This window comes from Camelus dromedarius, chromosome 17 (genome assembly GCF_036321535.1).
Source record: "Camelus dromedarius isolate mCamDro1 chromosome 17, mCamDro1.pat, whole genome shotgun sequence".
NCBI classification, from domain to species: Eukaryota; Metazoa; Chordata; class Mammalia; order Artiodactyla; family Camelidae; genus Camelus; species Camelus dromedarius.
In genome coordinates this window covers 42094282-42115631 of record NC_087452.1, presented here as the reverse complement: position 1 = coordinate 42115631, position 21350 = coordinate 42094282, and the positions used below count along the sequence as shown (strand labels likewise).

At 49.7% G+C, this 21350-nt stretch overlaps 1 protein-coding gene across 1 annotated transcript in view; it reads left to right on the top strand.

The window, feature by feature from the left end:
- The window catches only part of ITGA9 (integrin subunit alpha 9), a 314558-nt gene that overhangs the window by 6476 nt on the left and 286732 nt on the right, over positions 1-21350 (top strand). Inside the window, exons 2-4 of the mRNA XM_031469935.2 lie at positions 8425-8552; positions 9943-10049; positions 18337-18460. Coding sequence (XP_031325795.1) covers positions 8425-8552; positions 9943-10049; positions 18337-18460 — 359 coding nt within the window. The remainder of the gene's footprint in view (positions 1-8424; positions 8553-9942; positions 10050-18336; positions 18461-21350) is intronic.

Here is a 21350-nt window from a genome sequence, read left to right as displayed (position 1 = left end):
CTTTGCTCACCCCCTGGGGAGCGCTGGGGTTCTGGGCTGTTAGAATTGGCCCCGAAGCAGACTCTTTCTGTCCTCGGGGAAGTCGCAGGTGACCGGGGAGGAAGAAGAGCACTCCACCTTTCCTTGAGCCATTGAGCCGTTTTTGAGCCCCGACTGTAGGGAGCGGGGAGACCTCGGCCCCTCGTACCTTGTGAACCACAAATCCTTAAGCCATGCTGATCTGGTGACCAACCAAAGCGTGTCGAATGCTTTATCATGACCCTCCTTTTTACCAGAGGGAGGCTTAGGAAGTGAAAGTGAACCCAAGAGTGGGAAAAATCTAGTCTTTGAAACTACAGGCTCACTTGGTCTCCAGTTTCTGCTTTTGGAGGGAATGAAAAAGGCTTCTGCTGTGAGTTTAAATCTGCAGCAGCAACAGCAATACGCTTGCTGGGTGCTTAGCCCGCGTTGAGCGCTGTTCCGCATGCTCGGTGTTTGTTAGCTCACTGTGTTCCCTCCAGTTGTTTCAGTTATCGTTTTAGCCCCACTCACAGAGGCACAGAGGTGTTGTTGCCCAAGTCACATGGTGACAGGATGGTAGAGCTGGGGCCAGCACCTTATTCTCTCCAGAAGTCAAGAGTCTGAGTTTGGGGTTCGAAGCAGCTGAGCATCTGTCTTGCAAGATTGTTGTGCTTTCCCAGAAAAGTTTTGGAATCACAGGTGTGGTAGGAACCCTTCGCAGGTGCTGACTCATGACCCACTGGGTACCTGTGCAGAGGTGCTGGAATTCTGCTGTTGGGAGAGTGGACAGAGGAGGTAGCCATGGTGCCCAGTGTTTAACAGAGCTCACCCCTGGGGTTTGCAACATTGTTAAAGAAACCTGCAGAGTCAGACTTTCTGCACAAGTCCCCACCAAAATCTGAACATAAAAAAGCATGGAACGAATTTCCCCTGTCTCAGCTCATCCCTTGGTGTGTGTGAGCCCAGGTGGCTTCTCCTACCCCTTCCTGGCTGTCCAGTGTTAAATACTGCAGTGTGCACAGACTCCAGGGCAGAGTGGGCCGTGTGCGGGACACCCCAAAGGCAGCCCTGCATGGGGTGCTGGAGTGGATGGTCCTGACTCTGCCTTCAGTGTGGCCCCGGTTCCCCAGCAACAACCGAATCCAGGGTGTCTGTGCCATAACGGGGCTGCCGAGATGCACAGTGGCCCTGCCTGCCCCACTTCACCCCCATTTAGGAGCTGTGTGTTCTTGGCAAGTTACTTCAGCTATTTGAGCCTCAGTCCCTCTTCTGTAAAAGAGAAATCATAGGGGTTTCTCCCTGCTCATGTTGTTGGGGGATTAAATGAGATGATGTCTGCAGAGCCTGGCACATAACATGTAGCACATAGTAAACCTGGGTAAATACGAGTAGCTGTTTCTGTTACTTTGATAGGACTTTTGAAACTAATGGTCTTCTTCCTCCTGACTCTAGATGCAGGAAGAGTTTGCTTTCAGTACATTCGCGGATGCATTCATTCATTCATTCACCAAAATTTGAGCGTCAGCACTCAATACAGAAATGAATGAGTCTTGCATTAGACACTTTGTTGTCTGTGGTCTCTACGGTTTTGGTCATGCTCTACATAAATCTGCATTTTTTGTTTATTCATTTGCGTGTGTCTCCTTCCGGAAAGGATCTGAGATGGCTGCTTTAATTGGAGACCTGTCGGATTGTAAATCCTAAGAGTTTTTTAAATCTTTCTTTTAATTGAGTTATAATTGATTTATAATAGTCTGTAAGTTTCAGGTATATGACATAGTGGTTCAATATTTTATAAGGATTAGACTCCGTTTAAAGTTAGTGTAAAATATTCACTATATTCCCTTGGCTGTACAGTATGTCTCTGTACCTTATTTATACACCATAGTTTACCTCAGTCTCCTACACTGTCTTGCTCCCTCCTCCCTCTCCTCTCCCCTCCTCCCCTGCTTAACTGCTAATTTGTTCTTTGTATCTGTGAATCTGTTTCTGTTTTGTTCATTCATTTGTTTTAGTTTTTAGATTCCAATGTAGGTGATAACATACAGAACTGTCTTTCACTGTGACTTACTTCAGTAAGCACAGCACCCTCCAAGTCCATCCATGTTGCTGCAAATGGCAATATTTCATTAATTTTTTTATGGCTGCACTCCATTGTGTGTATGTGTGTGTGTATATATGACATCTCCCTTATCCAGTCATCTGTTGATGGACACTTAGGTTGTTTCTATGTCTTGGCTGTTGTAAATAGTGCTGCTGTGAACACTGGGGTGCATGTATCTCTTCGAATTAGTGTTTTTGTTTTCTAGGAATGGAATTGCTGGGTCTTTTTTTAGTTTTTTGAGGAAACTCCATACTGTTTTCCGTAGTGGCTGCATCAATTTACATTCCCACTAATGATGTGCAAGTGTTCCTTTTCTCCAGATTGTTGCCAGCATTTGTCGTTCGTGGTCTTTTTGATGACGGCCATTCTGACAGGTGTGAGGAAAACCCAAGAGTTTCACATGTCTCTTCCTCCCTCAGAGAGCAGGTGGGGGGCCAGTCCTTTCCTGGGGGTGCTCTGGCACTATCCTAGGCTCCACGTAAGTTTGGGAGGTAGGTGCACACTTCTAAGGAGCTGGTGCGAATTTTAGCAAAAAAACAACCCCCCCCCCCAAAAACCCAAAACAAAACAGTAAATGTGAAAGTATTGATGTGTTTTTCTTAGAGAAGAAAATTTTCACAAGAGACCAACAGGAAGGTTCCAGGACTGGGGTCTCACCGAGTTCAGCAGTTTGCTCTGTTTCTTGGATTTTAATGTTGACTTGGTGCTCTCAGGTGGGGAAGGAGAACCTCTCGGCCCTTTGCCGTGTTCCTTCCCCAGCTGCCTCCTCCTCAGTGTGTCTGCCAGAACCTGAGCCCCAGGCTAGGGCAGCAACCTTTGAGGACCCTTCACGCCCTCTCTGGGTACCTGGGGAAGGAGGAGAGGGTGTTAATTCCCCTGTAGGTGGGTCCCTGCCATTGCCTTTGTTCTTTTCCAGTTGGGAGTAGAACTCTTGCTGTTTCCTCTGGGAGTGAAGGATTTGGCATGGTCAGAGGTGGGTTTCCTGGCACCAGCCCTCCTACTGCCCAGGTCTTGGCTCCTGAGATGCGGCGGCCACGCGGTGATTAAATTCCACTCCTGTAACTGAAACTTGGGTCCTCAGGGAAGTTTGGGTTTGGGGAGCAAAATGCATGAAAGCAAACCTAATGGGTTTAAGGTTTTGATCTCCAGTTGCTGTCCACGATCTGGCTGTAATTTCGCCCTGCGGAATGACTGCTGCGGTATTTGTGGGGAGGAAGGGAGCCTTTGAGACCATGTCAGTTCCAAGCCTTCCCCAGGGAGACAGCTGTGGTTAGACCCTTTGCTGCCACCTGCTCTCTGGGGAGCTGACCTGCGCTTTGCTCTCAGGAGGTGAGGATGGGTTCAGGGCAGGATGAACGGCCGGACGGGAGCCCTGGTAACCAGCTTCACCACACACAGGTCAACCAGGGAAGTGGCTGTGGTGGAAAAATGGAGGGCATTTAAACTGCCACCATAGGAGGGAGTTTGGGGGGACTGGAAGGAGTACGCCCTCGGACTTGGATGCCCTGGGTTCAAATCCTAGCGTTGCCACTTGTTAGCAGTGTGACCATCATCTCTGAGTAAAGTGGCTGACAGGGTTGCCTCGAGCAAATCAGGCAGCCGTGAGCCTACCTGGTGCTCCGATGATCAGATGGGCCCACGTTTCCAACCAGGCGCATGAACAGCTCATTAAGAGAGGCAGCACCACACCCGCCACGTGAGCATCTTAGGAAAGCAAGGAGGTGATGGGTCGAAATTCGGCCTGGTGGGGAGGAAAACGGCCTCCTTTTGCTCCCACACTGCCGTCTGCCCTTTGGAGCTCTCCGTCCAGGTTCTGAGCTCAGGCACCTGCAGAGCCTCACGTGCCTGTCTTTGACAAGCGAAGGCTTGTCACCAGCGAAGGCTCCCTTTTTCCTCCTTTCAGGCTGGCAGGGTGGGGTGGGCAGAGGAGGGGAGTGGGCACTGTACCCACCGCAGTGGGTGCTGCACTTGACATCTTACCACGCTCTGTGGGCTCAGACAAGTCCCCTGACCTTACCTGGCCACTTGCTTTTTCATTTATGAAGTGGGGATAGTGTTAGTATCTCCCAGAGGCTTACTGTGAAGATTCAGCACAGTTCTGCCCAGAGAGAGCCCCGCCCAGCCCCTGCACACTCCCAAGTGCCCCATACAGGCTGGTGGTCCTTGTAATGAGAAACCAGAGGTCTGAGTTAACAAGGAGATGCTAAATGTCTTGGAAGTTTGCATGCATCTTTGACGGGGGATGGGAGAGGAGAGCCACGCTTCCTGGGGCATTGGTTCTCACTGGCCACTTGAATTGCTAATCTGGGTAGGTGGTTCTGTAGCACTTAGATTAGAAATCACCTGGAGAGTTTGTTAAAAGGCACTTTCTGATTCAGTGGGCTGGGGCTGGAGCCTGAGGTTCTGCATTCCTGTCAAGCTGCCAGCTGTCTTCCATGCTGTGGGTCTGAGGACCACACTTGGAGTAGCAAGCAAAGGTCTGAATCAGCCTGATGATTTATGGTAGGGAGGCTGTTGGTGGGGACACTCAGCCCCTTTAGATGGTAACTGTACGGAGGAGAGAAACGTCTTACTGTCTTGTCAAGAGTGCCAGGGATGATTTTAGAGGAATGTTTGAAGGGGCTGGGATGTCTCTTTATAACTCAGTGCGAGAGAAAAAGCAGATGGCATCTTTTCAGTGGCATGTCCTGAACTCTCTGGGTCCTTGTCCTCTCTCTCAGGATCAGCCTGGCAGACAACCAGCTGAATTAACTTCAGAAGAGGCAAGCTCATCGGCTGGCCCGTGGCGCAGTCCTGCTGGCCAGCAGCCTAGGTAAAGAGCAGCGCCAGGCTGCAGAGGAAGCCACGATGTTCTGTAAACACAGAGATACAGGCTCGGCCTCCAGTGTGCCACCCCCCAGTGAGTGTCATGCACGTGAATGCACACAAGCCCCCTTATCTCTTGCTTCATTTTCCATGACACAGGATTTAGGGAAAAGGCCTCATCGGAGCAGCTAATTGAGAGTTTGAACCAGATGGTTACTATCAGCGCTTGGTCAGCCATTGTTGGAACAGTTGGGTACCTTGGACTTGGAAGGAAAACATAATTCAGTAGACTGTAGATTTTTCGTCAGTTTCTGCCCGCACTGTCTCAGCTCTAGGCTGGGAGAAGCCGTGCTGGGGTTCAAGCTGTCCAGGGTCCTTTCTGCCTGGATCCCTGTGTATCTGTAAATCTGGGGCAGCGGCTCTCTGGGGGAGGTCGTGTTCCAGTGCCAATTTGGGACACGCGATAGAGAAACAGTCCATTTTTTTCCTTGCAGCCATTTCCCTTACTTTGTACACGATGAATTCTCCCCCTTGTTTAGGTCTTGTGATTTTTGTAGTGTGAATTACAAGTGGCATTTATTCACCGTCCTGATACAAATTAGGAGTTGGTGGGAATTCTTGGACCCGGCCCTGTCTCACGGGGCATTTCGAGTGAAGGGGGCATTTCATGTGCTCCAGCTCCTCTAACCTGACGTGTGGGAAGGCGGTGGGTGTCTCCGCAGTTTCCATCTGTCAGACTGCTAATTCTTTTCAACTGTGCAAACACCCCAGCATTAGAGTGAGCCCCCCTTGGCTTGCCCTGAGGGGCTCTAGAGCTCAGCCCCAGGAGCAAGGGGGAAATTAATCCCTTAGTGTGGCTTTCTTCTCGCCAGTGTTCCATTCGGTGTGTCATCCTGCATTTGAGTGAGAGCAGCCGCTGGCTGGCCAATCTGCCCTCGTATGGGTGACAGAGGCAGTGTGGTCTGCTCGGGAAAGTGCTTGCCGAGATTTCCAAAGTGGATTCTGGCCCTGTGTCTGCTTGCGGATTCTGCTGCTGTGGTGGTGAGCTGCAGCTAGGAGCTGCCCAGGGAGCCCCTGGGGGCACAGATCCCCGGGGTGTTACTGAGGGGGCCCTGGGCAGCTTGGGTGCCATCACTGTTGGGGGCCTGGCTCCTCTCACATCCCAGGAGCTTGTGATTTGTTTGCTCACAGAATCAGATACAGACTCTCTAAGACTGACCTGGAAAGAAAGGCTCCAGGAAGGAGACCCTTCACATACTGGAGGTTGAAGGATTGGGCTCAGAGGCCATGGGAGTTAAGGTGGGACCCATACGCCTTCTTGTGAACCTGACACCATGCCTCTGAGCCATTTGAGGGTGGTGTTCCTTGTGGTATCTGCCAGCCTTTGCTGGAGGTCTGGCTGAGGGTCTTAGACCTCTGCTGTCTGTTGTGTAGATCTCCACCCCTTCGCTCAGCTGGAGTGTCCTCGGTGTGGGGGCAGCGTCATTCTGAGGCCGGGGCAGGGGTGAGCGTTGAATATCCCAAGATGAAGGTGGTTTTCAGAACAAAGTGAAGGGAGCCTGGGTCAGCTTTCTATGTCCCCAGGGAGGCTGTTTAGGGTCCTTTTAACCTGTGCTACATGCCTTTTGCAGAGATGCATGACGAATAACGCTTTCCGTTCCAAGGCAAGTGGGAGATACCTTATTTCATCACATGCTTGATACCCTGGGAAGGTGAATCGCATCTCCTCTCTGGGCTGCTGGAGATGCAGGGCAGCTCACTTCCCCATTGGGCAGTGGGTCTGCATTGTCTACTCTCAACATCAGTCTGGATTTTGTTGAGTCTCATTGTGCAAGTCTCTGTATCTCAGCACCAACCATGCCTGACTGGTGGCGTTTAGTCTTTGCTGTAGCTCTTCAGTTGATTACTTTCTGGAAACAGTGCATGAAACCGTAGGTAGGAGGGGAACCAACTGCGGTTCTGCCGTGTTCTGTGCCCAGTGTGTCTCTCTTTGTTGCCCTGGCATGTCCTGCTCTTTTCCTCCAGCAGGAACGGGGCCTGCTGCTCGTCCCCTGGGCAGCTTTTCAGTTCAGGATGAAGGATGCAGAGCCACATCCTTGCCCTGCTGGTAGGCAGACTGTTCTACCTCTGGTTTGCACTGGAATGGAGGATGAGGTTCATAATTCCACATTGCTGCTGCTTCTGGTCTATTACCCCTAAATGTACGTATTGTGTGTGGCGTGGAGGGGCACGAGGGGGGCACAAGAGAGATGACATTTCTAAATTTCTTATTTTTTATTTATTAAATTAAAAAAGTTGAAGTGTATCACATCCAGAAAAGTGCCCATATCATATATACAACTGAATAAATTTCCACAAACTTGTGTAAATACCTCTCTTGTTGAAAAATAGAATACTATAAGCATATCCCTGCAGAAGCCCTTCTCCCTGGTTACAACCCCCTACCTGCTCCCCAGAGGTCACTGTTTTCCTGACATCTAACACCACCGTTAGATTGCACCTGCTTCTGAATGTCAGGCAGATGGAATCAGGCAGTGAGTACTCACCCCTGTTCCCGCCATCTTTTGCTTAGTGTTTGTGAGATTCACCCATGAGGCTGCAGCTGAATGCTCATTGATTTTCCTTCTTTTTTTTAAACATTTTTTTTTATTGAGTTACAGTGATTTTACAATGTTGTGTCGAATTCCAGTGTAGAGAACAATTTTTCAGTTATACATGAACATACATATATTCATTGCTGTGTGGAATCCTGGTTCTCCACCACCGTTGACTTAAGCGCCCTGTCATTGATGCGTACTGTATTTGGGTTTCTTCTAGTTTGGGGCCATCACATACCCAGCTGTGAATGTTTTGTGTGTGTCTCCCGTAGACGTACATGTGTGTTTCTGCCGGTGTGCTCCTGGGAATGGAGTTGCTGGGTCCCAGGGTAGGCACTTGCTTAGCTCTCTTAGAAACTGTTGAATAGTTTTCCAAAGCAGTTGTGGTGGTTGACGCCGTCCCCAGCAGGGTGTGAGGGTCCCAGCTGCTCCACATCCTGGGCGGCACTTGGTGTTTTCTGCCTTTGGGGTTTTAGGCTTCTGGTCGTTGTGAAGTGGTATCTCATTTGGGTTTCTCTGATAACTAGTGGAGTTGAGCACCTTTTCATAAGTTTATTGGCCATTTGGTCATCTTCCTTCATCAAGTATCTGTTAAGTCCATTATCCTTTTGGTTTGTCTGTATTTTCCTTATTGATTTGTAGGACTTCTTTATACTTTGTAGATAGGAGCCCTTTGTGGGTTGTATGTGTTCCCAGCCAAACTCAGGTTTTCTCCCGGCACGTTAAAATCGTAGCAGGTTCACTGTAGCAGGTCCTCCCTCTGGCCCCACCTCCCCCCGCCACACTGTGTAATGCTGGTGTATGGTTTCCCAGTGAGCATTCAGACAACCCAACCGTGGCTGGGTGACAATTTAACCATCGGCTGCCTCTTTCTTGGTACTGGGTTGTGACTGAATGCCCTTTCTTCTTGATGTGCAGGGTCCTTGTGGGTGCACCAAAGGCGGATTCCAAGTATAGCTCTTCGGTGAAGTCCCCTGGGGCTGTATTTAAGTGCCGAGTCCACACCAACCCTGACCGGAGATGCACCGAACTGGACATGGCTCGAGGTGGGTGGAAGTTCACTGCCAAGGTGGAGATGGGTACTGTACCCTCACACTTTGCTTTTTTCTTCCTGATCATTCATCTACTTGTCCATCCTTCCGTCCTTCCTTCCTTCCTTCCTTCCTTTTTTCCCTCCCTCCCTTCCAGCCACCCACCCATCCATCCATCACATATTGAGTACCGATTTTTCCCTAAGCACTGGGATACGCCACGCACAGATCCTACTATCCTGGGCTTTATAAATTAGTAGGCAAAAGAGACATCAGAATAAATAATTGGGAGAAGATCAGGGGGGAGGTGAGTATTAGATCTAATCTAGATTGGAGGGTCTGGGGAAAGGACTTTTACACATGATTGGAAAGATGCCCAGCAGTTAGCTGGGCAGATTCAGGAGGCAGAACCTCCAAGTGGAGGAAAGTTTGTGCCATTTTAAAATTCAGAGCGAGGACAGCACAGCTGGAGAGGTGAGCAGGTGAGTGTGGAAACAGGAGATTGGTGAGACAGACTGGGCCAGATCACGCAGCACCTGGAGGGCTGGGGTGAGGTGTTGGGATTCTGTTCTGGGGACAAGGGGTGAGACCATTACAAGCAGTGTTAGGTTTTATGTTTTAAGTAGGGAGAGATGTAATTGAGGGATGTTTTTAAAAGCCCACTTGATCTGCTGGAGAATACATCATCTTCGGAATCAGATGGATCTGCCTGGGGTCAGAGCCCAGCGCTGCCAGTTACTAGTGGGGACTTACTAGGATTGTCCCACAGCCTCTTTGACCTCAGTTTCCCCACCTGTAAAATCAGAATGAAGACAGCTACGTCACAAGGATTACCTTCAGAAGATTAATGAGATAATAGAGGTGAACACAGAACTGGGTCTGGCACATACGTATATCAGTTATATCAATGATGTCAATGTTATATCAATTTTATCAATAAGTGGGAGCTATTATTATCAACAAATAGGAGCTATTAAGTGTAATCATCACTTCAAGTTCTCACTTTCTCCAAAGTCCTTTCCCATCAAGAGCTTCTATTATTTTTTTTTTTAAATGAAGAATTGTCATGATTTTCTTTAGCAGGAAAGGAGAGGTGTCCATGGCATTGTGTAGGGCTACTCAAAGTGACTGGTTTACACGTTGTTTGTTACTGGCGCATAACAAATTAAGGAGCTTACTTCACAATGTAAATCAATGCATTGCTTCCTTTGTTGAGAAAGTCTAGCTATGAAAAAAAAAAGTGGCTGGCTGAAACCAGCATCCAAGGTGGAGGAGCTGACTGACATTTTGCCTTCTTTACTCACGTTTGCTGGTGACAAACATCTGGGTTGTACATTGCCCTCTGAAAAGCAGGCAGCAGAAGAGCTTCCTCCACACAAGCTCGGCTTTTCTCCTTCTTCTCTAGGGAAGAATCGGGGCATGCCCTGTGGGAAGACCTGCCGAGAAGACCGGGATGATGAGTGGATGGGGGTGAGCCTGGCCCGGCAACCCAAGGCTGATGGCCACGTGCTGGTAAGGCCTCCTGGGGGTGCCGTGGGGAGGGGTGACACCCTGGAAATGATGACCTTGATCCCTTAGGAAAACTGAACGGCAGGTTGACAAGAGTGTGGCTTTGAGGTTGCCTGTCTTGGACTTCTGCTTGGACAAAGCATTATCCTTTTATTTTCTTCATCTGTTGAAATTTAGTAATGTCTGTCCCAGGGTGCCGAGATGGGGCTACTGAAAAATGACCAAATGTATGTGAAAAGAGCTTCGTAAATCTCATTCATTAAGTATTTTCTTGTGGGTGTCTTTTAAAACTGAAGTACAATTTACATGAAATGCACAGATCCTAAGGTTGCAGTTGGGTTTTGACACTTGTACACACTTGTGTGGCCAGCCGCCCCTCAAGATACGGAATATTTCTATCATCCCCAAAAGTTCCCTTACATTCTTTCCAGCCAAATCCTCCCACTTCAAGGCAACCACTGTTAGGGTTTATATCAATTACGAGTTAATTTTGCTTTTTCTAGAACTTCACATGAATGGAATCCTACAGTGTGCTTATGTGTAACATTTTTTTTTCCTATTCAAAATAATACTTTAGAGATTAATCCATATTGTGTGTATCAGGGCTTCATTCCTATTTATTCCTACACAGTATTCTGTTTTATCAAATATGTACACATTGTTTTAAAATAGTCATTTATTTGCCTCCTAAAGTGCATATATGATCTATTCTGATGCTTTCGGTGCTTTGAGGGAGATGGAAAGTAGTGTTTGCCCTTGAGACTGGCAGTTTCCTACAGCAGCCCCAAAAGGCAGTCACCAGCCATGTGTAGTTACTTAAATTGATCAAAATTAGGTTAAAAATTCAGTTCAATCACACTAGACACATTTCCAGTGCTCTGAAGTCACATGTCTGCTGGTGGCTGCGTTGGATGGTGCAGAGGAAGGATTTCCGTCATTGCTTTGCAGACACAACACAACCTGTAACTGCCCCAGAGGTCTTATTTTGTCCATTTTTGCCTTTTTCTTTGGCACTGGAGGTGTGACACTCAAGTACTTAGCCTGCACATTCTCGGTGGGTGTTTTCATTGACGTGTAAGCCATGCATCCCCACTGCGAACCTCTAGAATTTTCCCAGTCCCCCCTCCCCCCTGAGATAACCCGCATTCTGACTTCAGAGGCCTTTTCTTGGAAGCTGTATGAAGGTTTTTGTTGTAAAAGCGTGAGATCAAGAAGGGAAGATAACAGCAGCTGCCGCTTATGGGGGCCTTGCTGTGGGCCACGTGCTGTAAAGCGGACAGTTTCACACATTTATCCCCTGGTGGTGCAGGTTTTCCTGAAGGATGGAAGCAGTGTTTCTGCCCGTCCCCTCCCTGAGGAGCCTGTTTTCTGTTGGACTTCTCCATGGCACTGGCTGTTCATCTGAATTCCATCTGCCTTCCCAGCACCAGTTAAGCATCTCCCCGAGTCAGGCCCCTCTGGGGAGGAAGGAAGCAGCTGGATGCTGTCACCAGCGTCGCAGGGCCCCCCTCTGCTGGACCCCATCATAGGTCCTGTTGAGGCCCCCACCCCACTGTCTGCCTTGGTTTCCAGTCCTTTAATCACTGTCATCCGCCACCCTGGACCCTCTCCAACCTCTGCGTCCCTCCCAATGCAGTGGCCTGACCCTGAGTGCATGACCAGCCTCAGGAGGGCCAGTGTGCTTGTCCGCCGTCTGTGGGAAGGAAGGGAAGGCACCGACCCATCTGTAAATCAGGGCGGCCTGGGGTCGCGATGCAAAGAGGAGGAAGGGGTTCCGAGAGCACTGAACCCGCATCCCGAGGTTGCTCCTGGGAGAACACTTCCCCTCCCCTTGGAAGGATGACCTCTGTGTGGCCGAGAGCTTGTTTGTAGCGGTTCTGCTTTATTGCAAGTCAGTGTCAGGAGGGGGCCGTCTCTGGGGACGTGAACAGCAGTGAGGACCACGGGGGCAGCCGAGGAGGCAGAGCTGGAGCGTGGGTACCAGTGGTGCTGTGATAACCCTGCCCTAATTCATTGTGCACAGAGCGGTAACTGCGTCGTCCGTTCAGTAAGCCACTCTGGACTCTGGGGAAAGAGGGACTTCCAGCAGCATCTGCTTTCCTCGTGGTCCTTTTTTTTTTTTTTTTTTAAATATTGTGGTGAAAAACATTAAAATTTACCATCTTATCCATGGTTCAGTGTGCAGTATAGTGGCATTAACTACATGCACATTGTTGTACAGCAGATTTTGCTCACTTTTCCATTTTGCAAAACAAACTCTAAACCCATTGAACAATGACACCCCCTTCTCCCCAGTCCCCAGCCACTGTCTTTTCTTAAGAGTTTGGCTACTTTACCGACTGCATGATTCCATGTGTATGAGGCATCTGTCTTCTTGCAACCGGCTTATTTCACTCAGCGTGGCGTCCTCAGGTTTCATCCATATTGTAGCGTATGACAGGACTTCCTCATTTTTTTAGGCTGAACAATAGGTCACTGCGTGTACTAACCACATTTTCTTTATCCTTTCGTCCACTGATGGGTATTTGGGTGGCTTCCACCTCTTGGCTATTGTGAATATTGCTGCTGTGAACATGGGTGTGCACATCTCTCCTCGAGCTCTTATTTTCAGTTCTTTTGTATTTAAACCCAGACGTAGGATTGCTAAATGCTTTTTAATTTTTTTTAGGAACCTCTCTACTGTTTTTCACAGTGGCTGCACCATTTTACGTCCCTACCAGTGGTGCATAAGAGGAGGGTTCCAATTTCTTCACATCTTTGCCGACAGTTACCTTTTTACAGTGTCCATCCTCATGGGTGTAAGGTGGTAGCTCACTGTGGTTGTGATTTGGATTGCCCTGATAATTAGTGATGGTGAACATCTTTTCATGTGCTTGTTGGCCATTTGTCTTCTTTGGAGAAATGTCTGTTCAAGCCCTTTGCTTATTTTTAAATAGGGTTGCTTTTCGTTCAGTGGTTCTCATGACTTTTTGCCTGTGTGCTCTTCTGCTAGGACAGGTTTGTCCTACGTCCCCTCTGTCCTCCCTGGTTTAGGCTCTGCCGCCTCCACGAAGCCTGTCATTGGTGACAGTGCTCTCACGAACAGGCTGAGCATCTTTTGGAACTCAGTCATTAGGAACTCAGCATTAAGTTATTACCTTAGGTGTGCAACTTATTTTGTATGTGTCTTTTTTAATGGAAACTGCTTGGGGATAGAGACCGAATTTTCTACTCTTTTCACTCTCAGTGCTCAGAGAAGACCTCTCTAAGGAGTCATATCTAAAAGTGTGTTTGAATAATGTAGGGGCTGAGTGTCAGTGTTGAAACAATTAGAAACCAAACCAGCTGCCCTCTCTTCTTGGTGGCTGATTCTCAGCAGGTGATGCAAGTATGAGGCAAAGGCTGTAAAGTGGGCCTCGGAAATGCCAGGTGACAACAGGGCACATGGCGGGGTGACCTAGTCCATATTTATGTTTTGGAGGCCCTGTATCTATTTGCTTTTTCTTTAATATCTTGATTCTACCTGCCCAGGCAGGTCTTTATTTTTAAATTAAACCCAGGAAGCTATGTATTACTCAAACATGTTTTAAAAACTCAGAAGGTGCCCCAGGGGTGTGGGTGTGACATCTGGATCCCCAAGGAGCATAATTTTGGATTCCACATTTGGGTTGGAAGAGAGGTGTGGTGACTTTTTTTTTTTTTTTTTTTTTTTTGAAAATGGCATCTGGTGCTGATTTCAAACCAAAGGACAGATAGGTTGAAAGCTGTGACAGGGAGTCAAGTAGCTCAGTGACGAATGGCACTTTCTGGCTCACAGGCCTTGCAGCCACCTCTGGCAAAACCCAGGACCTTGGGCTGGTCTAGCAGGCTGCCCTTGGCTTCATACCTGCCAGTCTCAGACCCACACCTGTTGTGGGACCTTCCATTACCTCAGGGAACAGGTAATACCAGGCGTGAACACAGCATCAGGATGGGAGGCAGGCTGCTTCCTGCCCACACTCTGACTCCGCCCTCCCAGTGTGCAGAGGACAGTTTAAGAAGTGGGCCGGGGGGAAAATCACTTCTTGTAATCAGCCCCCAACAAGCCCAGCGCAGCCACCGACTCTTCCTGGACTGGGAGAGTGGCTCACCATGTTGTGGTCTGATACTTCTGCTCTTCATTGGTCTCCAAGGCTGAGACAACAGACACAATCAACATCTAGCTGCTTTCTGGGAGGAAGCAGTGCTCTCAGCTCTATCTCTTGGCTATTTCCTTTCCAGCATCAGAATAGTCGCTATCTGTTAACCACTTCTCATCTGTCCGTTTTTTGAAAGCTACAGGATACATTTTTGCATTTACTTCTGTTACTTTGTTTCCCGAATTATTTTTTTTTTAGTGAACTTTTTTTTTTTGCTCTGTAACATCCATGCAGGAAAGTGCTGTGTACAGCTTGACAAATTTTCTGTAAGGGAACATTCTCAGAATCACAGAAGCCACCTTCCCTGTACCTCTCAGGCCACTCCCTCCTCCCTTGGAGGGGGGCTTCTTTGAGGTGGGGGCGATCTGTGGCATCACTGCCCTGGTGCCCTCCAACCCCATTCTCAGTGGCCCAGAACCTGGCCCTGGCTGTGCTGGGTGGACCTGAGGCATGGTGAAAGCTCTGTCCATATGTGCATGTGTTAGGGGTGGGTGGGTGGAGTGGGGGAGACTTACATGCCTTTGTGGCTGAGCCATCAGGAGGGGCCCAGTACTCCCTTCCTCCCCAGGAAGGCCGTGCTTTTTTCATACAAAAAAAGGCCTTTGAAATAAACTGCTCATTTTTTTTTTCCTTTTTATTCTTTTGGGAGGAAAAACAACCCTTGTAACTTGAACTATGTCAGATTCTAAGATTTGGGGTGGTCCTAGACCCTCCCCCCCTTTGTTATAATTCATCGGAATCTGAGTTGCAGTAAGCCTTGCTGTTTCCAGAGGTTCTGTCTTTGCCTGTTGGTCTTCCCTGCTCTGTTTGCCTTCCTCCCTCACAGCAGAACTCATCTGGAGAGATTGATGGAGATATTAGTGCTTTGGAGACAGTCTCCAGGAATTTTTTGTTAATTTAGGGATCAGATTGACATATGTGTGTATATAAGGATAGTCGGGGCTAAACAAAGTCTTTTCCTTCTATAATTTATATTCAGAAATTCTTTTCCTTGTTTTCTTACACGCAAACTGCCTTTGACACTTTGATCTCTGACCTCACAGAATGCCTTAATTTTAGTTTAGTTTACTGTGCAGTGCATGATTTGGATCATCTAGGAATTCTCCAAGATCACTCCTTAAACAGTTTATGGCCCCTTAAAAAAAAAAAAAAAGACAGTAAGCTAGACATTAAATACAGAAAGTCCGTCCTTACAGGAGTCAGCATGCTTCGTGATAAACTCCCGTCTTCTTTACAGGCCCTCTAACCCAGAGATACAGTGAAACACAAGCCCTAGGAGCTGAGGGCTTTGCCAAACTCATCAACAAAAATGCAACTAACTAATGTACCAGCTAATTAGATGACAAGTGATTCAAGTTTGCAAGCTACCCGAATTGAGTCAGACATTTAAAAAAAAATTAAAAAGCTTAGTGGAATGGAGTGATTATTCACTTAGTGACACCTTTTTATGTCTTCTTGCCTGATGTCTATCAAGAAATGTGCTTGAGGCACAGAACAGTACTCACGGGCTTGGGGTGCAGGTGGTTTGCAGTCTAAGGAGTAACAGGAGATTGTTTTTTGTACTTTGATGTCATAGCACAAGAGGCAGAGTGTGGGCCAGCCAAGCTTTCCCGTCCTCCTGTGCTCTCTTTCTCCTGTGGACAGAGAGCGGTGTTGTCAGTGGCCTGTGGACGGTCTGCTTGGAGGAAGTCCAGAGAACTGGCAAGCCGTGACGTTTTTGTAGAGCAACCCCAGGGGTAACCAGGCCCTGGAGAGCCCCCTCCCTCGTGTGGTGGCCTGGGCATCCTGTTGGACCCCAGAGTGATGGTTTCCAGGGTCCTGAGATCTGTGGGGAAGGCTGTAAGGACGATAGGTACCTGACCTGCCTCAAAGAGTGGGTAATGATGGCTTCTTAGGTGGGAATTGGGAGTTTTAAGACAGAAATGTTTTCTAGTGAGACAAGGAGGACCCTAAAGTGTGGGTTCTGGTCCTGTTTGCAGCCCTGACTAGCTCTCTCTGATACTCAGGGTTCCCAGAGGGAAAGTGGGAACTCTAGGACATCTTCCTACCTTCCAGGGTTGCAGAAGAGATCAAGTGTGCACCGTGTAAATGCTGGAAGTTACACCCTGTAAAAACTGTTTGAAGGAGACAAACCAAGAAATGAAAAACTTGCATTTACTTAAAAGATTGCATCTTAAAATAATCAATCTGTTGGCCAGAGTGAAGTGACCTGGTAACAGAAGTGTGTGCGGACGTCCACGAGAAGTGAGCTGGGCAGAGTGCACACCTTTGCAGGCCAGCCCCTCGGGAGCCTCAGGGGTGTCTGAATGTGCAGAGATGCTCCCAGGGAGCAGGGGCGGGAGGCTGGTCCCAGCAGGAAGCTGGGTGTGTCCTGTGCTAGTGGGAAAGGTTGCTCTGGTCTCTGTTCCTGCTTCTAGCTCCCAGAACTGCCCTCCCTCCCTGGGTCTCCTGACAGGTTTGACCCCAGTTCTGGGAGACCGCTGTCCAGAGCTGACCAGAGGGTTGGTCTGTCTCCAACGGCCTCACCTCCCCACTCATGCCGAGCTCTCGCCACCCCAGGGCCCCTCCCAGCTGCTCCCTCACTTTCTTCAGGTCTCTGCTCTGATATCACCTCCTCAGGGTGGAATTCCCTGACCAGCCTGTCAAACCCAGCCACTTCCTGGTCCATGGGACTGTCCTGATGAGGTGGAAATGTTCTCTGTCTTGCTAGGGCTTTGGCTACAGGAGTGTACGTGTTTGTCAGAGCTCATTAGATGGTACTCTTGAGATCGGTGCATTTTTCTGTATGTAAATTCACTTCAAAAAATATCAATAAACATTTACTTTTAGTTAATGATATAGTCAAATATCAGTCATTTCATAGGGTTCAAGCTAATATTTTGCCTTGAACCTGAAAAGAAGCTCCAGAAGGTGCCGCTCAGACCAGCAGCCTCGGCTCCCCTGGGTGCTTGTTAGAAATTCAAATTCTCAGGGCTCTCTAGACTGGCCAAGCCAGATCTTGGGATGGGGCCCATTGGTCTGTGATTTAGTAAGGCTTTCAGGTGGTTCTCAAGCGTCTCAGGTTTGATGGAGGCCCACGGCTACTCTGGTGGGTGAGCAGGTGGTTCCATGAAGGTCTGGGTCTGTTGTGGGCAGAGGAGCAGCCTTGTCCCTGGCTGTTTCTCAGCATGTTCTCCATCACATGGACCCAGGACTGTTCACTGCTATATCCTTGGTGCCCAACACAGAGCCCAGGACCCAGTAAATACACGATGGATGAATGAATTAACAACTGCCCACAAGGGGCATGCATCCTGGCCCGAGGGCCCTGAGGCAGATGTTGGGTACTTGTCTTGTTCTTTACCTGGTTTCCTGTTCCTTCCGTCTCTCCCCACACCTGGTGGGTCCCTGGGCCCATCAGCTGTACCTCTAGCTTACATTCTGAGGCCACCCCCTTCTCTCATCTCCACTGCCCCCGACCTGGTCCAGACAGTAGCATCTCCCACCTGGATGTTCACCTCCATCCTCACCCGCCTGCAGTCTCCATGAGGCAGCGCGGTTCTTTCCAAATTGAATCAGACCGTGCCACCCGCAAGACTCCACCAGCTTCTCATCACACATCCACTGAAGTCACGGTCATCCCCAAGGGGCTGGGCCCCTCACCCCCTTTGACCTCAACTCTCTCCCATCACAGTCACTTTAGACCTGCCCTACGGGCCTCCTTTCTTTCTCTTGGACCTCTGAGCCTCCTTCTCCTTTGCCCCTGATATCCTGTCCTGGAACACATCCCTCTGGGCCCGGTGTGGTTAGCTCTTTCTCATCCTTTAGGTGAAAACCATCCTTTCCCCTCCCAGATTCTCCGTGCCCTAATGCAATGTCTCTCCTTCCCAGTACTTGCTACAGTGCTCATTTGTGTACATGTGTGTTTATTGTCTGGCTTCTCCCTGCTGCCCCCGAGGGGTACCTCCCAGGCTTTTGGGGTCTGCTGACACCCAGCCTAGCACCTGATCCCGGTGTGGACGGGTTAGAGAGAAGATGGCTTCCTGGCCCCTCTGCTCCTCTCTCCTCCGACGGAACCATCCAGTACTGCTGGGCTCTGCTTTGCGATCTCCTGGGCCTGACTTTGCTCCTCTGAACCTCTCTCTGCCCTCTAGGCCTGTGCCCACCGCTGGAAGAACATCTACTACGAGACGGACCACATCCTGCCCCACGGCTTCTGCTACATCATTCCATCCAACCTCCAGGCCAAAGGCAGGACGCTGATCCCTTGCTATGAAGGTGAGCACTGATTCATTCTCCCTCTCCCCCGACCCACATCACACCCTAAATAGCCCCTGCCCATCTCCATATCACCAAACATTTCCCCCAGCTTCCCACACTCAACAGGAGGGCTGCACCGTGTCCCCAGGTGGCCTCTGGGTGCCCCAGGCTCTGCTCAGGTAATGAGGAGCATGAGAAGGGACAGCGTTTCCAGGCCTTGCCCAGCCTTGCCCATCGGTGCCACAGAGTTCCTGGCACTCACCAAGCTTTATGAAGCCTCAAACTGAAACACACCAGCTTCTTGGTTTCCTGGCACTGTCAGATGCTGTGCAGCCTTGGGAAACTTGCTTTCCCTCTCTGAGCCTCAGTTTCCCTCCCTGAAAATTCGGAGGTGGGCTCAGATGGTCTCCACGGTCCTAAACAGCTCCCAGATGGTCATAAGGCTCTGGAGACAGCTCCTGGCCATGCTCGTGAACAGATGTCCTGGGGCAAGGGGAGGAGAAGGCCCAGAGTTCAGTCACTATGTCACACCCGATGTCTGAGTTTCCTCCTGATCAGGTCTGTGCATCGTGGTGGGGGTCTGAGCATTGGGTGCACCCTCAGCACGATTTTGAGAACTCCTCACCCGGGGCACTTGGGGTTTGGGAGGGAAAGTGTTTTCTCAGCCTTCCTGCTTGGAATCTTCAGATGCCTGGGCTGAGGCCCATCCAGCCCCTCATTGCTTAGCTCAGTTGAATTCGAGCTTTAAGGATTCAGTGTCATTTTCTTCAGTGTTACAGCTTGTACTCTCAGGGTTTCCTAAGCCTAATTCAGATGAACGAAGTGCTGGGCTGTTTATGTTCTAATTCGCCCCCTAATTTATTTGGACAGACGTATCCATGAGCCCACGTCCACCTTTCCCGTGGGCCTTCCTGGCTTTTCCCTTGTTTCAAATTTTGCGGCCACCAGAGAGGGCTCTGAGCAATGCTGTCGGGACACATGCATTTCTCTGCCTCACGGAGGACCCTCCAGGGCCCATGAGGGTACTCAGGTGGCCTCAGCAGGGTGTTTGATGAAATGGCCCCACAGAAGTGGCTGGGTTCCTGCAGGGAGCATGCACAGACCCTCTCCCATCAGAGGAGAGCCTTCTTTTCTCCCACGTCAGCCTCTGATCAGCTCTGGCAGGACCCAGTGGGGCAAGTGAACTCTGGCCCTGTTTATCTTGCCCTGATCAGAAGGAAAACTGCTTTGGAAAAATAGCTAATAATGTAATCAGTCAAGAGGGGGGTGGGGTGGGTTGTGTCCACACACAGATAAGGGGCCAGGACTGGGTCTTGCTCCCTTTTTTTCCAGGAGGAAAGAGGAAAAGGCCCTGGAATGGCTCTCTGGGTAGCACCTCAGGCTGAGGAAAAGTGAGAGGGTCTAATGGAGGGATGGAGACAGTGGGGGTCAAACCCAGCTAGTTGTGCAACAGGACAACACTCTGGTTTTCCCAGAAGATGCTTGTGAAATAGGGCCACTTTATCGTCCCTGGCGATGGCCCTGTTGACCGCCGTAAGCATCAGAAAGCCAAAGGACAGCCCTGGGGAGAGGGAGCCAGGGCCGCGTGTCCTGTGCCTGGAGCTGCCGTGACCCAGACTTTTAGAGTGTCTGTCATCAGGCAGCTGGGGGGATCAGCTGTAGACTAGGGTTAGCCTGAGGATTTGATACGTTCTTTCCTTTAATCTTAACAAAACCCTGTAAACAAGGCATCTTTCTTGGTGTGGGTTTAAATGCAGGTAGTTTGTTTTGGAAGTTATTCCAGAAGACACCAGCAGGGGAGTGGGAAAGTAAGAAAGGAGAGGGATGTGTCCCCCCACGAGTTACCACCCTGGGCAGCTGGGGTGCAGTCTCTGGGCAGCTCTGGGCTGGCATAGGACACACCCCAGAGTGATTCCGCCTGAGGACTGAGGGGGCCGGCTCTGTATCCCGCCAGGACACGAGTGTGGGCAGGGAAGCCCCCCCCTCCCCCCCAGGAAGAGAGATGCAAGAGCTGGCAGGTGGCAATCTGGCCATGCCTTGGAAATGGTAAGGGCCGAGGGGGCCTGGGGGCCCCTCGGTGGACTTCTGTGTTGCCTTTCTCCTGTTACCGATGAGGACGCTGAGACCCGGTGTTTAATTGCCAAAGGTCACTCAAACAGCAAGTGGTAGATAAGGGTAGGTTTTGAATTTTGCATCCATCTAACCTCGGCAAATTACTTTGTTCCCTGGTGGTTAGTGGTGATTTCTGTTTGTGTTTTGGAGTTTCTGCTGTAAATGAGAAATAGGAGCCAGCCGTCAACCCTCACAAAACAGGAGAGGGTGACTGAACTACCCCAGAGGTGTAATCACGAGGGGAGAGGCGTGTGAACGTTTTGGGAGTCAAGGTCCTCGAAGCACCTGCCTGTCTTCCCCTTCTTTGCTGGTGGCCCTGACCCGACCTTGGCAGGAACATGGAAGCCTGTGTGAGCCAAGGAGGGCAGCACAGGGCCAGCGACAGGTTGACTTCACGTCTGCCCCACGTGTCCCTCATTCACAGTAGAGTGTGCACTCTGGGCCTGGGCCTTAAGAGGCCTTGTAGGTTTCCCCCCAACTCCTCTGGATGCTTCAGACGATCGCCAGGACTGCATCCCCCGTAGCTCACTGGTCCCAGAAGAGACATGTGGAGTAGACCTGAAGCCCAAACCTGAAGCCAGAGCCCAGCTGATGTCTAGACGTACATGTAAGAAATAAATGTCTGACACTGTTTGCTAAGGGGATTTCATGGTTGTTACATAGTAATAGCTGACTGACACAGACTGCCCCAGGAACCCAAATTCCTCATACAACAGTGGCTGTGGGATGGGCCCGGGCCTTTAGATTCACTCTTTCCTCTGGTTGTTTTTTGACATAATGATGGCCAAATGGAGCC